Below are 18,293 nucleotides of genomic sequence, written 5' to 3' on the forward strand. Positions count from 1 at the left end.
CACCCAGATTTCACCCCCTTTTTTTTAAGGGGGGTGAGAAAGGTGCATCTTATACGCTGAAAAATATGGTAATTGGTATGGGTCGAATGCTGTCCCTGGAATTCATATTGCCATGTTTTTAACACTTCCGCATAGACGTCATGGACGTGGCGTGGTCCCCTCACGACGCGTGGCTAGCATCCTGCAGCGTGGACAACACGGTTGTGATCTGGAATGCTCTCAAATTCCCCGGTAAGGATACGTAGAAACCGCTTTTGTACTTTGTGCTTGAGATTGGGGGTGGGGGGGAGAAATGATTTTGGGTTTCACTGATAAGATAGGTTTATAGAGAGATAAGAGTGGCACAGTGGGTTAGAATGCAGGACTGCAAAGCTACCTCTGCTTTATGCCGGCTGTCTGATATCTGGCAGTTGGAATCTCATCAGGCTCAAGGTTGACTCAGCCTTCCATCCTTCCGAGGTCAGTAAAATGAGGACATAGATAGTTTTTTTTAAATTTGCATTTATATCCCGCCCTTCTCCGAAGACTCAGGGCGGCTTACACTATGTCAAGCAATAGTCTTCATCCATTTGTATATTATATACAAAGTCAACTTATTGCCCCCCCAACAATTGCAAGCAGCTGCTGTTAATAATAGACTGTCTTAGCAGTCTGCGCCACTCAAGGACAAGAGACTGACTCTGTAAACCACTTAGAGAGGGCTGTAAATATATTGTCTGTCCTTCCTTCCTTCCTTCCATCCTTCCTCTCCATCCATCTATCCATCCATGATGTACAATAGTTAGAATGCAGCATTGCAGGCTGATTTTGCCCACAGCCAGGAGTTCGATCCTGACTGGCTCAAGGTTGACTCAGCCTTCCATCCTTCCGAGGTGGGTAAAACGAGGACCCAGATCATTGGGGGAAAGAGCCTGACTCTGTAAACCGCTTAACGAGGGCTGTAAAGCACTGTGAAGCAGTATATATTTTCCTATTTTCCTTCCTTCCTTCCTTCCTTCCTTCCTTCCTTCCTTCCTTTCCATCCATCCATCCATCCCTGGTGCACAATGGTTAGAATGCAATATTGTAGGATGACTCTGCCCATAGCCAGCAGTTCAATCCTGACTGGCTCACAGTTGACTCAACCTTCCATCCTTCTGAGGTCAGTAAAATGAGGCAGATGGTTGGGGACAAGAGGCTGACTCTGGGGACAAGAGGCTGACCTTAGCGAGGGTTGTAAAAGCACTGTGAAGCGGTATATAAGTCTAAGGGGTATTGCTATTTGATGTTATAGAAATGGCTACTTTATACTTTATTGTACAAAAGTAAAAAGTCGAGGTTTCATGTTATTGTCCTATTTTACTGCATTAAAAGGTCTCGGAAGTCAATGCTTTTTTCTCTCTCCCCCCCCCCCCATCCCAACTACACCTTTCTCTCTTCCCCTTTTCTTCCTCTACTTCATCTTCATTTTGCTTTATATTTTTGTATTGGATGCTTTGCTAAAATTAATTTAAAAAAAAAAAAACGAATCTCAAAAGTCCCTGGTAAGGAGCTCACCACTGCCTGTTGTGTCTGCGCCCCCCGAGCAGGGCCCCCTGCCAGAAAGTGACTTGGAAAGTGAGGGGGAAGGGCCATCAGGACTTACCTTGGGAGCACCGGCTTCCCTAGCTCAGCTCCAGGAGCCAGAGGCAGGCCAGGTGGAGGAGATAACGAGGCCTCCATCCCCTGACTCTTTCCCCCCCCAGGCCACGCCTCCAGACCCAGCTGATGGCAATCAGGCCTGGCTGGACCCTAGGTTTCGTAGGCAGGAGAGAAGGGAACAACAGAAGCAGGGGTGGGGCAGGCCTAGGAAGTGCTGAATCATGGAGCCACACCCCACAGGATATAAAACCAGCGAGGGCTGCTGTGCCTCTTCGTAGCAGGCAAATCAACTGATTAACTAAGAGCTGAAGTTTGTTCCTGGGTGACTCATTGGCGTCGAGGGAGATAACAGAGACACTTGGCAGATGCTCGCTATTTTGCTGCCAGAGTTGATAGTTCTGGCTAACTAAGCCATCACTCGGACGGAGGTGAAGGAGGACAGAACACTGCCTGAATTGTCCTGCCAATGTGTGAAGCTCCCGTCTCCTGCTTTAAAAGCATTTCCACTAACTAGCCTTTCCTCTCTCTCTCTTTTTTTTTTTCCTGCCCGCAGAAATCCTTGCCACTCTGAAAGGTCACTCCGGCCTGGTTAAGGGGCTCACCTGGGACCCCGTTGGGAAATATATTGCATCTCAAGCGGATGACCGAAGTTTGAAAGTCTGGCGAACCATGGATTGGCAGCTAGAAACCAGCATTACCAAACCTTTTGATGAAGTACGTACTGTGATAAGGATGAGCTTAACGTTTTCATGCGTCGTTCCATCCTTCCGCAGTCGGGCTTCCAAGTCGGTTTCAAAACTCCCACCTGCCTGAAACTCTTGGCTAGTCTAGTGAAGAGAAGGACCAGGGGAGACATGACAGCAGTCTTCCAATACTTGAGGGGCTGCCACAGAGAGGAGGGGGTCAAGCTATTTTCCAAAGCACCCGAAGGCCAGACAAGGAATAATGGATGGAAACTGATCAAGGAGAGATTCAACCTAGAAATAAAGAGGAATTTCCTGACAGTGAGAACAATCAATTGATGGAACAGAAGTAGCCTTTGGAGGTTGTGGGAGCTTCATCACTGGAGGCTTTCAAGAAGAGACTGGGCTGCCATTTGTCAGAAATGGAGTAGGATCTCCTGCTTGAGCAGAGGGTTGGACTAGATGACCTATTAGGTCCCTTCCAACTTTGTTAATCTGTTAAATCTTTAAAGCAGCTCCATCTTTTCCTGGAATCTCATAGGGAAAAGACCCGGCTACTTGAAAAAGAGAGCGGTTATGTTCACACTTTGCAGCACCATTTTTTATTTTTTTTTTGCGGGTGGAGGGGGGGAATCAGATACCAAGTACCACTGGAGGAGCCTGGAGGAGGGGTCAAACGCGTCATCAGTCTCGAGTCCCTTCGCACCAACAAGAGATCTGAGTCCAGGCCACCTTGAATTCGTTGACTCTTATCTACCACCAGTTTGCTTTGACCGTTAGTGGTTCAGATTTTTGTAGAGAGCGTTAGCATGCAATAAACTTTTACTCAGCTGAACTGCCTAGGCCAGGAGTCTGCAAACTTGGCTCTTTTAAGGCTTGTGGACTTCAACTCCCAGAGTTCCTCAGCCAGCTTTGCTGGCTGAGGGACTCTGGGAGTTGAAGTCCACAAGCCTTAAAAGAGCCAAGTTTGCAGACCCCTGGCCTAGACTCTTGACTTCCTGCTGCATGGGCCTGTTCCATAATACGGGTAGTTCTTGACTTACAACAGTTCACTTAGTAACCGTTCGAAGTTACAACAGCACTGAAGAAAGTGACTTATGACCATTTTTTACACTTACGACTGTTGCAGCTTTCCCCGTGATCATGTGATCAAAATTCAGACGCTTGGCCACCGACTCCTATTTATGACGGTTGCAGTATCCCCGGATCATGTGATCCACCTTTGCGACCTTCTATCGAGCAGAGTCAATGAGAAAAATCAGATTCCCTTAACCACCGTGTTACTAACCGAACAACTACCGTGGTTCACTTAACGACGGTGGCAAGCAAGGTCGTAAAATGGGGTCAAAATTCACTTAACAAATGTCTCGCTTAGCAGCAGAAATTTTGGGCTGGATGGTGGTTGTAAGTCGAGGGCTACCTGTATTATATCCACCAGATGTGTTGGCGAACCGATGGCACACGTGCCGGAAGCGGCACGCGAAACCATCCCACGAAGAACGCACGGCCTCACTGGCTCCTATTCCGTGTTCCTGTAATCATGCGTGTGCCGGTCGGCTGGCCGTCGCGTGCGCAGGAGCGGCGGAACCTGGAAGAGCAGTGTTCCGTCACGCATGCGCAGGCCGGCACCCGAACTTCCAGGTTGACATCACGCGCATGCGCGATGGCCAGCTGTTCGTCAGGCGTGTTTCCATGCTGGTATCCAGGTGTTCGGCTGCCGGCTCGCGCAATGCGTGACGGACTGCCGCTCTTCTGGGTATCAACGCTCCCCCCGCGCGCAAAGGCCAGCGGGGCCGCGCATACCTCACGGGATGGTCAAAGGTTCACCATCACTGCGTTAGGATGATACGTCCCATAGCTATGGAAAATCCGAATAGCCTTGCTTATGTCTTTCATGCTTCTCTGCCTGTGAATCTTTGCCAGTTTTGCGCACGATGCCCTCGTTCTCTTTCAGTGTGGAGGCACAACGCACGTGTTGCGCATCAGCTGGTCTCCTGACGGGCATTACCTGGTCTCGGCCCATGCGATGAATAATTCTGGGCCCACCGCCCAGATCATTGAGAGGGACGGATGGAAAACCAACATGGATTTTGTCGGCCACCGCAAGGCAGTGACAGTAGTGGTGAGTTCTGTCCCATCCTGAAGGTAGATTGTGCCAAAGTCAGTGGCTCCAAAGCAAATGATGATAAGTCAGGCTTTGAAAGAAATCCTGCTCTGGAGGGTTCATAATTATTGTTAGGGTACCATAACATTTTTTGTAGGGACGCAGTGGCTCAGGGGCTAAGACGTTGAGCTTGTTGATCGAAAGGTCAGTAGCTCAGCGGTTCGAATCCCTAGTGCTGCCGTGTAACGGGGTGAACTCCTGTTACTTGTCCCAGCTTCTGCCAACCTAGCAGTTTCAAAAGCACATAAAAATGCAAGTAGAAAAAATAGGGACCACCTTTGGTGGGAAGGTAACAGCATTCTGTGCGCCTTTGGCATTGAGTCATTCCGGCCACATGACCACGGAGACGTCTTCGGACAGCGCTGGCTCTTCGGCTTTGAAACGGAGATGAGCACCGCCCCCTAGAGTCAGGAACGACTAGCACGTATGTGCGAGAGGAACCTTTACCTTTACCATAACAATTTAATTGATGTCATCTGCACCTCTATAACTGTCCGGTTTGGTTCTACAACCCAACAAGACAGATACAGACTTCAGAGGATAATTAGAACTGCAGAAAAAGCAATTGGTGCCTACCTGCCTTCCATTGAGGACCTATATACTGCAGGAGTCAAAAAGAGGGCTGTGAAAATATTTACAGACCCCTCGCATTCTGGACATAAACCGTTTCAACTCCTACCCTCAAAACGATGCTATAGAGCACTGCACATCAGAACAACTAGACACAAGAACAGTTTCTTCCCAAACGCCCTCACTCTGCTAAACAAATAATTCCCTCAACACTGTCAAACTATTAAGTCTTCACTATTAATCTTCTCATCCTTCCTATTACCTAACTCCTTTTCTACTTATGACTATAACCTTGTTGCTTGTATCTTAACGATTATATCGTTTTATTTAGTTTCCTAGTATGATTTAATTTAATTTATTTAGTGTCCTATTACTATTACTAAAAACTGATTGTAAGTCGAGGACTACCTGCAAGTATCTGTTGGTTCTTTTTTTAAAAAGTATCTTTTAAAAACAACAACACACCACTCTGATTTTTTCTTTCCAGAAATTCAATCCAAAAATCTTTAAAAAGAAGCAAAAGAACGGCAGCTCCACCAAACCCAGCTGCCCTTATTGCTGTTGTGCAGTTGGGAGCAAAGACCGATCTCTTTCTGTCTGGGTAAGTAACAGGCCGAGTCAAATTTATCAGGGGCCGTGATAGCTCAGGCTGTAAGAAGCCTCTTATTAGAACACAGCAGCCTGCAATTACTGCAGGTTCAAGCCCGGCCCAAGGTTGACTCAGCCTTCCATCCTTTATAAGGTAGGTAAAATGAGGACCCAGATTGTTGGGGGGGGCAATAAGTTGACTTTGTAAATATACAAATAGAATGAGACTATTGCCTTATACACTGTAAGCCGTCCTGAGTCTTCGGAGAAGGGCGGGATATAAATGTAAATTAAAAAAATTTTTTAAGGGGTAGGGGGTCTTTTGTGTGTTTGTCTTTTTGCACCCATTTCCCTAGGACAGGGGTCTGCAAACTTAGCTCTTTTAAGACTTGTGGACTTCAACTCCCAGAGTTGTCCAGAAGTCCACAAGTTCAACTGGGAGTTGAAGTCCACAAGTCTTAAAAGAGTTTGCAGACCCCTGCCCTAGGAAGAAATCAAAATCTTTCGGCCCTCCTTCTTGGGATGAAGTTTTTAGTGAAAGGTGTCCGACCTTGGCAACTTTAAGACTTGCGAACTTCCATCTCCCAGCATGGCTGGCTGGGGAATTCTGGGAGTTGAAGTCCCCAAGTCTTAAAATTGCCAAGGTTGTTGACACTTTGTCTGAAACGCTATAGAGTCGTGGCCAAAATTGTGGGAACCTTTTGGGAAAAGTGTACTTTTGAGGTTTGATGGCTAATAACACCACTTTTTTTTTTTTTTTGGAGTTTCAAGATAATCCTATCCCACTGCTGGAATGGCCTGGGAATAGCCCAGACCTTCACCCAATGGAAAATTCTATGGAGCTGACTAAAGAAACATGTTAGTCAGAAGCGACCCAGCAATAAAACCCAGTTAATAGAAACAATCCTTCAATCTTGGTTTCACATTAGAACAGCTGCAGAACTCAAAGACTTGGTTCACTCCATGGGAAGACGTTGTAAGACTGTGATTCATGCTAAAGGTTACCCAACTAAGAATTAACTGACATGGTGATAATTTTTGTATATCTCGTTTTTTCTATGGTGATAATTTTTGTATATCTTGTTTTTTTCTACGTGTTTCACTTTTCTTCTTTATACTGTAATGGATATTATAATAGCACATCCTTCATAAAAGTAATTGCATTACATTCTTGATTAAATTATCTGTCTGAGATGATGTAGGGTTTCCTGCCTGGGCAGGGGGTTGGACTAGAAGGCCTCCAAGGTCCCTTCCAACTCTGTTGTTATTATTATCTTTCCATTGATATATAATTTTATGATACTACTCCCAAAAAAAGTGGTGTTATTAGCTAGTTTTAGAAAATACACTTTTCCCAAAAGGTTTCCACAATTTTGGCCACTACTATAGGATCTCCTCCTTGAGCACAGGGCTGGACTAGAAGACCTCCAAGGTCCCTTCCAGCTCTATTCTGATTCAAGGTTGGACACCCCTTAATCCAGATTCAGATGCTGCTTTGCTTCTAAAACTGATCTCAGACTAAGTCAGGTTCCATGCCTTTCGAAGGATTGGGTTTTTAAAAGACCCACATGGTGAGTTTTCAATCCCTTGCCCTTTAAACACGAAGGAGAGAATGTGGGGGTGCTTGTGGGTTACCCCGATCTTCCTGCAGAAGGAAAGAAATGCAAAAATCTGTTAAGAAAAGTAACTTGAGGATTTATTCTGCACTGCGCATCTAACGCTTCGGCCTTGGTTTTAGGCAACAACATTAATCTACCAGCTTTTAGAGTGGCGCAGTGGCCTAGAGCTCTCATCTCACAATCAGGAGGCTGTGAGTTCGATCCTAGGTAGAGGCAGATATTTCTCTCTCGGGTCACGATGAGAATCAATCTGCTGAACAAAACTCTGCATTGGCGACAGGAAGGGCATCCAGCCAGTAAACACTCAGCTCTATTCAGTTGCCCAGACTCTGCCCCGCAAAGGGATTATGGGGTCGTTAAAAGAAGATGATTAATTTACCGGCTTTTTTCAGATTCCCCAGTGTCATTTGTCTCTTCCTTATTTGTTTGTTTTTTAAAAGACAACGATGGGGAACAAAATGGCCAATCAAAGCATTTTGCACTAGCAGCCAAACTGTGGCTCAGAATTTATAATTTCTAATAGGTTGTAAACCTTATCATCCCTCCTCCTTCGGATTCAAATGGGGGGGAATTTGTGGTCCTGATGTTGTTCTGAAACTCTGAAACTCAAAACTCTTCGTTTTGCCATTTGGAGCTGTTTGGAATTGTATTATACGGCTGGTCCTCAAGTTACGACTGTAATGTCCATCACGGTTGTAAGTTGTAACAATTATAAAAAAGGGGGTCGGGTAAGTGGCCGACCTGATTTTATGAACTATTTTGTGGCAATCCTTAAGCGGCCGAAGTGCGAACTCCGCCGTTGCGTAAATGTGCATTGTTTACCGCAACAACGTTTTGCCAATTGTGTTGGTTTTGGGGCAGAACCATCCTAAACCACAGGCCTGTGAGATTGGTGAATGCCCCAAATGGACATAAATCGAGGACTACCTGTAGCACAATTTGAAGACTGCAAGTTCCCACCAATTTTCTTAAATTTTCCACTGTTGGTCATTCTTATAAGCAAAGATGAATGTATGCTAACTTAGGTGTGTCATTAAATCTTAGGACATTGTTTTTGCTTTTAGCTGACGTGTCTGAAAAGGCCATTGGTCGTCATACATGAGCTGTTTGACAAGTCCATCATGGATATCTCATGGTAAGGTGGCTTTCATGGGGACTTGAAAGTTGTTGAGTCCTCCATCACTGGAGGTTTTTAAGAGCCTGGACAGCCATTTATCTGAAATAGCACAGGGTCTCCTGCTTGAGCAGGGGGTTGGACTAGAAGACCTCCAAGGTCCCTTCCGACTCTGTTATTCTGTTATTCAATGTTGTTTTTAAGCATTTACGTCAGAACCATCAAATCTGCACATGAAGAATTCAGTTAGCTATGCCTATTTCACAGAAATCCATGCATAATTCGAAGAGCACATTTTTTTTACGATGAAAATTTAATCACAACCTGCCACCTTTAAATGGTCAAACCCCAGAAAGGTGGTTTTCGGGCTTTATTTTTTTTTTTTTATTGAAAAAGTTTTTAAAAAAAGACATTTTCGCCCCTTTTTTCCCCCCTCCCAAAAACCCTTCCCCTCCTTCCCCCGGCTTCCTCGGTCAATCACAAGCTATTCTTATAGATAAACCAAACATAGAATAAAATTTTCCCTTCCAATCCAATTAACCTCATCCAAAGCTTTTCATCTCCCAACCCCCTCCCCATTAAATAAAATAACTTTCTAATTATTCAAAGGCAATCTGATATTTCTTAATCTGATATCTGTTTTGTATATAATCAATCCATTTTTTCCATTCAATTAAATATCTTTCCTGCGTATTGTCTTTTAAAAACGCTGAGATTTTAGCCATCTCAGCCAAATTAATGACTTTCAGTATCCATTCTTCTATTGTAGGTACCTCTTCTTTCTTCCAGTATTGTCCAATCAACAGTCTTGCTGCTGTTATTAAATTCAGAATCAGTTTAGTCTCAATCCCTGTACAATCCGTTATAATTCCCAAAAAGAAAAATTGTGGCAGGAACTTTATCTTCTTCTTCAATACATTTTGAATAATCCACCAAATTCTTATCCAAAAGGCCTTAATTTTCTTGCAAGTCCACCAAATATGAAAATATGTAGCGTCATCACAACGGGCTTTATTTATTTATTGTAGGCCAAAACTTTCTTTAATTTAAAATTGCAGGATCCTTGGGGGGGGGGCGGCTCTCTGAATTTGGGTTGTTTTCTTGGAGACATTTCATTACCCCAGCAGGTAACTTCATCAGTGCTAGAATTCCAATTCCACACCCAAAGGGCTTTCCTGGAGGGGTTGAAACAGGATTGGGCGAAGCCCACGTCTTCTGGAAAGCAGAAATGATTCCAGAGTTAGCTCTTTTTTTTTTTGCGGGGGTGGGGGTTCAAATGCTTCTTGGATGAGAAGCGAAACGTCTTCAAGGAAAAACAGAAGTCTTTTGCAAAAAACAAAAAAGCTGTTTTTGAAACAACCACGACCTGGATTACTTCACTGAATCCTCCAGGGAAAAATTGAAGGCAAACGAGGTCCAGGCAGAAGAAAAACCTCATGGCTTCAAAATCTAAGGGACCGGTTTGGACAAAACTCAGCAGCACTTTTTTCGTTGCGGCTGTTGATCAAAAATAGGGATCGCCAACGTGATCGCCAATGTCCGATGACGGATATGGGCACAAGAAGAAAAAGAAAAAGAATGGCCTGGACGAGTGAGAATCTCCATAGATTTTTCTTTTTCTTTGTTTCCCCTCCTTCAGGACTTTGAACGGCCTTGGCATTTTAGTGTGCTCCATGGATGGATCGGTGGCATTTCTGGATTTTTCCCAAGACGAGCTTGGAGACCCCCTGAGCGAGGAAGAGAAGGTCGCTGTGACTTACGCTGAGCATGCTGATCTTTCTAAGTCCTTTTCTCAGACTGCCTAGATCAGGGGTGTCAAATTCAAATTCAAATTCATGGAGGGCCGCATCGGGGGTGGTGGCCGGGGGGTGGGCGTGGCCAGCTTGACATCACTCGTGTCGGGGTCACCTGTGGCGGCCCGAGCGCTCTGCCAGCGAAAACAGGCTCCTGAGCTCCATTTTTGGCCGCGGTGGCCTCCTGCAACCCTCTGTCAGCAAAAATGGAGCTCCGTTTTTCTGCTGCAGGAAGCCAAAAACGGAGACTGTGAGGGCTGCGTGCGGCCCTCCTGAACTCCCTTTGCACTGGCAGAGGGCTGTAAGAGGCTATCACGGCCAAAAACAGAGCCTGTGAGGGCTGCGTGTGGCCCTCATGAGTTTCATTTGTGCTGGCAGGAGGCTGTTGTGGCCAAAAACAGACCCTGTGAGGGCTGCGTGCGGTCCTCCCGAGCTCCATTTGCGCTGGCAGAGGGCTGCAGGAGGCTGTCGCGGCCAAAAACAGAGCCTGTGAGGGCTGCGTGCGGCCCTTGCGAGCTTCGTTTGCGCTGGCAGGAGGCTGTTGTGACCAAAAACACCCTGTGTGGGCTGCGTATGGCCCTCAAGCTCTGTTTGCGTTGGCAGAGGGCTGCAGGAGGCTGTTACAGCCAAAAACAGAGCCTGTGAGGGCTGTTTGCGGCCCTCCCGAGTTTCATTTGCACTGGCAGAGGGCTGCAGGAGGCTGTCATGGCCAAAAACAGAGCCTGTGAGGGCTGTGTGCGGCCCTCGGGAGTTTCATTTGCGCTGGCAGAGGGCTGCAGGAGGGTGTTGAGGCCAAAAACAGACCCTGTGAGGGCTGCCTGCGGCCCTCGCGAGCTCCGTTTGCACTGGTAGAGGCACCACGGGCCGGTCCTTCATTTTTTCCAGAGTGGCCCCGCAGGCTAGATCTAAGCACCCTGCGGGCCGGATCCGGTCCCCTGGCTTTGAATTTGACACCCCTGGCCTAGATGGGTCAGTGGTCTGATGTTACGTTCCGGTGCTCTTTCCCCTTTCAGAGCAACATCCACCAGTCGACGTACGGTAAAAGTTTAGCTATCATGACGGAGGCACATCTCTCGACCGCTATTATCGAGAATCCGGAAATGCTGAAGTACCAGCAAAGGCAGCAGCAAGTGGAGAAGAAGAATGAGGCCCTCAGAGACGGAATGGGCCCGGCAGCAGCAGCCCTAACGGCGCCTAAGCTGGCCAGCATGGTGAATGGAGAAAGCTTAGAGGACATTAGAAAGGTAGCGATTTCCTCTCGCCTCTTCCGTTACTTGGTCCTGCTTTTTTGGTGAACAGATGATAAAATTAAATAGGCATCTCATGCCATGTAGCCATGGAAGATCTGATGCCTCTGATAGAAGCTGGTCCTTCCTTCCTTCCTTCCTTCCTTCCTTCCTTCCTTCCTTCCTTCCTTCCTTCCTTCCTTCCTTCCTCCCTCCCTCCCTTCCTCTCTTTCCTTCTCTCTTTACAGATATATCTTCCTCCCGCCCTCCTGCCTTCTCTTTCTCCCTTCCTTTCTATCACACTTCCTCTCTTCTCTTTACTTCTCTCTTTGCAGGTATATCTTCCTTCCCTCCTCCCTCTCTCTGTCATCTCTTTCCGTACCTCTTTACAGGAATGTCTTCCTCCTGCCCTCCTGCCTTCTCTTTCTCCCTTCCTTTCTATCTGCCTTCCTCTCTTCTTTTTACTCCTCTCTTTGCAGGTATATCTTCCTTCCCTCTTCCCTCTCTCTCTGTCATCTCTCTTTACAGGTATATCTTCCTTCCCTCTTCCCTCTCTCTCTGTCATCTCTCTTTGCAGGTATATCTTCCTTCCCTCTTCCCTCTCTCTCTGTCATCTCTCTTTACAGGTATATCTTCCTCCTGCCCTCACTTCCACCCTCCCTCCCTCTTCCTATCCCCCTTCCACTGTCTTTTCTTTAATTTTCTCTTTGCAGGTATATCTTCCTTCCTTCCTTTCCCTTCTTTCCTACCTTCCTATCTTCCTTCCTCTCTATCATCTCTTTTCTTCTCTCTTTACAGGTATATCTTCCACTCTCCCTCCCTTTCTATTCCTCTTCCTATCTCCCTTCCTCTCTGTCTTCTCTTTTCTTCTCTCTTTGCAGATATATCTTCCTTCTTCCCTCCCTTCCTCTCTGTCATCTCTTTCCTTCTCTCTTTACAGGTATATCTTCCACTCTCCCTCCCTTTCTATTCCTCTTCCTATCTCCCTTCCTCTCTGTCTTCTCTTTCCTCCTCTCTTTACAGCTATATCTTCTTCCTGCCCTCACTTCTTCCCTCCCTCCCTCTTCCTATCCCCCTTCCACTGTCTTTTCTTTAATTTTCTCTTTACAGGTATTCCTTCCTTCCTTCCTTCCTTCCTTCCTTCCTTCCTTCCTTCCTTCCTTCCTTCCTTCCTTCCTTCGTGTCTAGAGAACACAAGGTTGAGCCAGTCAACTGCCTTTAAAAGCAGATTTCTTGATTAACTGCCTTTGAAGACATCATTGGGAGTAAAAATGCAAAACAAAAAACAAAGACTAAAAGGAAAATAGGGGGCTTTCATATCAACATAAAAATATTTTTACATATCGATTTATCTAATGTTTCTTTATCCCTCCCGTTCATACGGCCGCCAACCTGAGCAAGCGATCCTGGGAGGCTGGATCTTGGACAAACTGTGTTGGGACTACAAAAACCCAAAATCCTAACAATCCTAATTTCTTCCTGGCAGAACCTTTTAAAGAAACAAGTCGAGACCAGGACGGCTGATGGTCGGCGAAGGATCACACCGCTCTGCATAGCTCAGTTGGACACAGGGTACTGTTTTCAAAATATTTTGGACTCTTATTTTGTTTCGAAAGAAACCAAAGGGTAGTGGTGGACAAAAAATGTCCCCATCTTGCAAAGCTCCCCCCCACCTCTCTCAGCCCTAGGAAGAAGCAGGCCAGACCAAACCAAACTTTCAAAAGCACCTCCGCCCTCCCCATCCAGCTAGGACCGCAAAGAATGAACGAGATGTATCCCAATATGACCTCTCATTTTTTTAAAAAAAAATCTCAGATTTCAGCCCATACAAATAGTCCCCGGTTTATGGCCAGAATTGGGACTGGAGGCTCTGTTGCTAAGCAACTGTCATTCAATGAATTGTGCCCAATTGTAGTCTCTTTTTCCTCCCACCCGTCATTAGGCAGGTCGCCGCAGTCACAGCCGTGAGCAGTGAGCCGTGCTTTTGTTAAGTAAACCTGCCACCCTTGTTCACCGAATCATCCTTTAACACTGTCATTAAGCGAATCCGGCTTTTCCCCCATGAATTTTACTCGTCAGAAGCCAGTTGGGAAGGTCGCTAGTAGCCATCACATCATCCTGGGATTCTTCAACTGTCATAAATGGCCGTTTGGTTTCCAAATATTTAAATTTTGATCATGTGACCCGAGGACACTGCTACCGTTGTTAGTGTGAGGACGGGTCATAAAGTCACTGTTTTCTGTCAGAAAAGTCGCTAAACAAAGGCTTGTGAATTGTAGACCACGGTCCTGTTTCAGTTATATAGAATCAGGTTGTCCTGATCGGTCTGGTGGGGATAATGATTGGCGCAGAGGCCTAGCAGTGGAACTCTCGCCTCACAATCAGGAGGCTGTGAGTTCGATCCTAGGTAGAGGCAGGTATTTCTCTCTCTGCGCGCACTGAGACTATATCTGCTGAACAAAACTCCGCATTGGCAACAGGAAGGGCATCCAGCTAGTAAAACATTCTGCTAGCTCCATTCAGTTGCCCGGCCTCCACCCCGTGAGGGATTATGAGGTCGTTAAATGAAGATGATGATGATAGGCTTAAGCCTCCTTGCTTTCCCATCTATCCCCAAGGAGGCTCCAAGGGGCCAGCTAGAAAAATCTGAAAGAAATTTCCTGATTTTTCTCTCTCTGGGCATGATGAGAATATATATCTGCTGAACAAAACTCCGCATTGGCAAGCAGGAAGGGCATCTGACCAGGAAAACAGTCCGCTAGCTCCATTCAGTTGCCCAGACTCCACCCCGCCAGGGATTATGGGGTCGTTAAAAAAAAAAGGAGATGATGGTCCGGCGGGGATAATATGCCCCGATTTCCCCTGACCGCCTTTCTTTTTCCCACAGGGATTTTTCGACAGCCCTCTTTAACAGCATCCCACTCTCGGGGTCTTTAGCCGGGTCCATGATGTCAGCTTCCCAGACCAATCAGCTCATAGCGTTAGATTACAACGCGGCCAACTCCCCGGGCACCGTTAAGCCTGCCTTAGAGCCCATGGCAGCGGCCGCTAAATCGGCGGAAGATGTAGCCAACAAGGATGGGTGAGCATCGAAACGAAAGCCCTTCGTGTGTGTGGGGGGGGGCGAGAAACTTAAGTACCCGTTCACTGCAGCGTGGGTTGGCTTAGCGAGGAGGAAGTCCCGTATATCCTTAAAATGATTTTAAATAATTCAGTGGAATTGTTCCACAGCGAGCCCGTGGCCAATTGGACAGGGCTAAATGGCCACGGCGAGTAGGCAGTAGTGAGTTGGCCGCAGCAAGTTGCCCCGTTCTTCTTGGCTTGCTTGCTACTAGAACTTAGACACGCAAGCGGAAATTCCACCGTTAGGTCAGGTTACGTTTCCAAAGGACTCGGAGGTGGCTTGCCCAGGTGCCTCTCACAGGTGTCCCCAATTTTTTAACTGGAATAGATGCGAAGAGAGCCCATCCACTTGGTCTGATCTGGATTTGTCCCAGTCCTGGCTACTTCGGTGTTTTCTCAAGCTTGGCAGCTTACAGGTATGTGGATTTCCAACTCCCAGATATTCTGGCTGGGGAATTCTGGGAGTTGGAAGTCCACGCATCTTCCAAGCTGTCACAAGTGGGGAAACGCTGCTTCAGAAAGTGATGGCCCTTGGGGTTGAGTGCGTGTGGCCCTTGCCCCTAAGTTCAGTGGGGTCGGGGGAGAGGAACCGCAGCGGTTCACGGTTTTTATTTCTTGCCAAATTGTGAGCAGAGCGGAGCCCTGCCGGATACGTGGGGAGGGCGCTTCAAATACGTTTTTGCTTTCTTCTTTTCCCAGTCTGAACGCTACCTCGACATCAGCTGCTCTCCCCGCCGCTTCGTCCTCGGTGCTGCCCACCTCTTCTAAGATTGAGCCCATGAAGGCTTTCGATTCTCGGTTTACGGAGCGATCCAAACCCACCTCAGGGACGTCCCCCGTCTCGCACACCAATCAGGTTACCTTGGACAGGTGAGATGCCGAACCGTTTCAGTTGGACGCCTTTTTTTTTTTAAGCAAAGGAGAAAGCACCCAGCTAGCTGCCCCTTATTTTTCTGAGAGCTACAGTCCAAAGAGAGCTGCATTTAAGGGAAGATACGGTATGCGCTTTACAAATTTAAACGTCCACTAGATCAGGGGTCTCCAACCTTGGTCCCTTTAAGACTTGTGGACTTCAACTCCCAGAGTCCTTCAGCCAGCAAAGCTTTCTGGGAGTTGAAGTCCACAAGTCTTAAAGGGACCAAGGTTGGAGACCCCTGCACTAGATTTTTTTTTTAATTTTGTCACAACAATATACACAAGCATCAACATAAAATATGTACATATCATATAAGCATATATATGAGAAAAAGTATGCAATAACTATATTAATTTGATATAATGAAAGGAAACAATAGGACAGGAACGGTAGGCACTTTTGTGCTCTTATGCACGCCCCTTATAGTCCTCTTAGGAATCGGGTGAGGTCAATAGTAGACAGTTTTTGGTTAAAGCTTTTGGGATTTTGAGAAGAGACCACAGAGTCAGGTAGTGTTTTCCAAGTGTTAATAATTCTGTTGCAGAAGTCATATTTTCTGCAATCAAGATTGACGCGGTTAACATTAAGTTTAAATCTATTGTTTGCTCTTGTATTATTGTGATTGAAGCTGAAGTAGTCTTCAGCAGGAAGGACATTGCAATAGATGATTCTATGAGTTAAGCACAGGTCTTGTCGGAGTCGGCGGAGTTCTAAGTTTTCTAAACCCAGGATTTCAAGTCTGGTGGTATAAGGTGTTTTTAAAGGAGCGGAGAACTCTTCTTGTAAAATATTTCTGGACACGTTCAATTGTGTTGATGTCAGAAATGTGGTATGGGTTCCAGACAGGTGAGCTGTATTCAAGAATAGGTCTAGCAAATGTTTTGTATGCTCTGGTTAGTAGTGTAGAGTTTTTGGAAAAGAAGCTACGCAAAATTAGGTTTACAACTCTTAGAGCCTTTTTTGCGATGTAGTTACAGTGGGCTTTGGCACTTAGATCATTTGATATGAAAACTCCAAGGTCTTTAACAGGGTGGGGGTCATCAGTAAGGTAATGTCCATTAAGCTTGTACTTAGTATTTTGGTTCTTTTTTCCAATATGTAAGACTGAGCATTTGCTGGTTGAGATTTGGAGTTGCCAAGTTTTAGACCAAGGTCTTTTTGAAGGGTAGCTGTATTGTTGGTGGTGTTAAATAGTTTGACATCGTCAGCAAAGAGAACACAATAACTTGAGATATGGTCACAGAGATTATTTATATATAGTATGAAGAGCATTGGTCCAAGAACGCTGCCTTGAGGAACGCCACTCTTGACAGGAATAGGATTTGATAGAGTGTTGCCAATTTTGACCACTTGATGGCAGCAAAGAGACCCAGAAACTCATTCTTTGGTGCCATCTAGTGGTCAGCCAAATATTTACAATCAGGTGGGCTTTTTTTTTTTAATTTATTTACATTTATATCCCGCCCTTCTCCGAAGATTCAGGGCGGCTTACAGTGTGTAAGGCAATAGTCTCATTCTATTTGTATATTTACAAAGTCAACTTATTGCCCCCCCAACAATCTGGGTCCTCATTTTACCTACCTTATAAAGGATGGAAGGCTGAGTCAACCTTGGGCCTGGTGGGGCTTGAACCTGCAGTAATTGCAGGCTGCTGTGTTTTAATAGGCTTCTTACAGCCTGAGCCACCATGGCTTCAGATCCTTTAGCAACGGGTTTGCTGCCCCTTTGCAGGGTGGGCGTGGCCAGGGTGGGCATGGCCTAGTTGGCTGCCTGCACCACATTTGAGGGTGTTTCTCACCCTCTGGGAGGGCAAAAACCACTTCGGCCGGGATCCGGAGACCCTCTGGAGTCCAGAAACAGGCCCATTTCTGGACTTCAGGAACTTCCAGGAGGCCCATTTTTCGCCCTCCCAGACTCCTCCGTGCGGCCCCTGCACTTACCTGGAATGATGAACGGGCTACTTGGAGACTCCTGGGAGGGGGGGAGCGTGGCCATCCAGGGGTGGCATTTGTGGGTTCGCCAAACCCCGGCAATCCTTGGCTAGAGGATTGGCCAAACCCCCATGAGCCTACTCCTGTTTACAATCTAGACCTGGAACCCTAATTTATTTACTTACTTTTTTTTATTTTATTTGCATTTATATCCCGCCCTTCTCCAAAGACTCAGGGCGGCTTACACTATGTCAAGCAATAGTCTTCATTCATTTGTATATTATATACAAAGTCAACTTATTGCCCCCAACAATCTGGGTCCTCATTTTACCTACCTTATAAAGGATGGAAGGCTGAGTCAACCTTGGGCCTGGTGGGGCTTGAACCTGCAGTAATTGCAAGCAGCTGCTGTTAATAACAGACTGTCTTACCAGTCTGAGCCACCAGAGGCCCTTATTTGTATCTCACCTTTATAATTTTTAGAAATAACTCAAGACCGCAGGGGTATCTGCTTCCTCCTCTTTTCTCCGGCACAACTCCGTAAGGTGCATTGGGCTGAGAGCGAGCGGCCCGAAGTCACAAAACCCAGCCAAGCTTTCATGCTTAAGTGGGGGGAGGACTAGAACTCAGAGCCTTCCATTTTTTAAGCTTAAGCTGGATTTCTTAATGACTGGGTCACACTGTGGTGTTTTTTTCTCCCTTTTTTCTGCAGGTTGAAGGAGCAGAACTCTGTTCGGGAAAACAAGCCCAGGGATCTCCTAGAAAGTAGCAGCGATAGTGAAGAGAAGCTGGCCATCAAACCCTTGTCGCTCTCCAAGCGGAAGTTGGACCTTGACGTTGAAAAGAAGAAGAAAGGAAGACCTCGGAAAGACTCCCGGCTCATGCCTGTCACTTTAACCGTTCAGGTAAGCAAAAAAGGTGGTTGTTGGGGCCCACCGGCGGCCAG

General features: G+C 46.4%; 1 protein-coding gene across 2 annotated transcripts in view; it reads left to right on the top strand.

The window, feature by feature from the left end:
• LOC131185686 (protein HIRA) overlaps window positions 1-18,293 on the top strand; it is a 47,585-nt gene that overhangs the window by 14,170 nt on the left and 15,122 nt on the right. The window contains exons 6-16 of one of the 2 annotated variants that reach the window (XM_058158449.1): window positions 136-231; window positions 2,174-2,334; window positions 4,258-4,425; window positions 5,525-5,638; window positions 8,309-8,379; window positions 9,998-10,103; window positions 11,165-11,395; window positions 12,864-12,949; window positions 14,265-14,459; window positions 15,200-15,370; window positions 18,060-18,252. In XM_058158449.1, coding sequence (XP_058014432.1) covers window positions 136-231; window positions 2,174-2,334; window positions 4,258-4,425; window positions 5,525-5,638; window positions 8,309-8,379; window positions 9,998-10,103; window positions 11,165-11,395; window positions 12,864-12,949; window positions 14,265-14,459; window positions 15,200-15,370; window positions 18,060-18,252 — 1,592 coding nt within the window. The remainder of the gene's footprint in view (window positions 1-135; window positions 232-2,173; window positions 2,335-4,257; window positions 4,426-5,524; window positions 5,639-8,308; window positions 8,380-9,997; window positions 10,104-11,164; window positions 11,396-12,863; window positions 12,950-14,264; window positions 14,460-15,199; window positions 15,371-18,059; window positions 18,253-18,293) is intronic. The other variant, XM_058158450.1, reaches the window with a different exon arrangement.

Source organism: Ahaetulla prasina, chromosome 15 (genome assembly GCF_028640845.1).
Source record: "Ahaetulla prasina isolate Xishuangbanna chromosome 15, ASM2864084v1, whole genome shotgun sequence".
Lineage (NCBI taxonomy): Eukaryota > Metazoa > Chordata > Lepidosauria > Squamata > Colubridae > Ahaetulla > Ahaetulla prasina.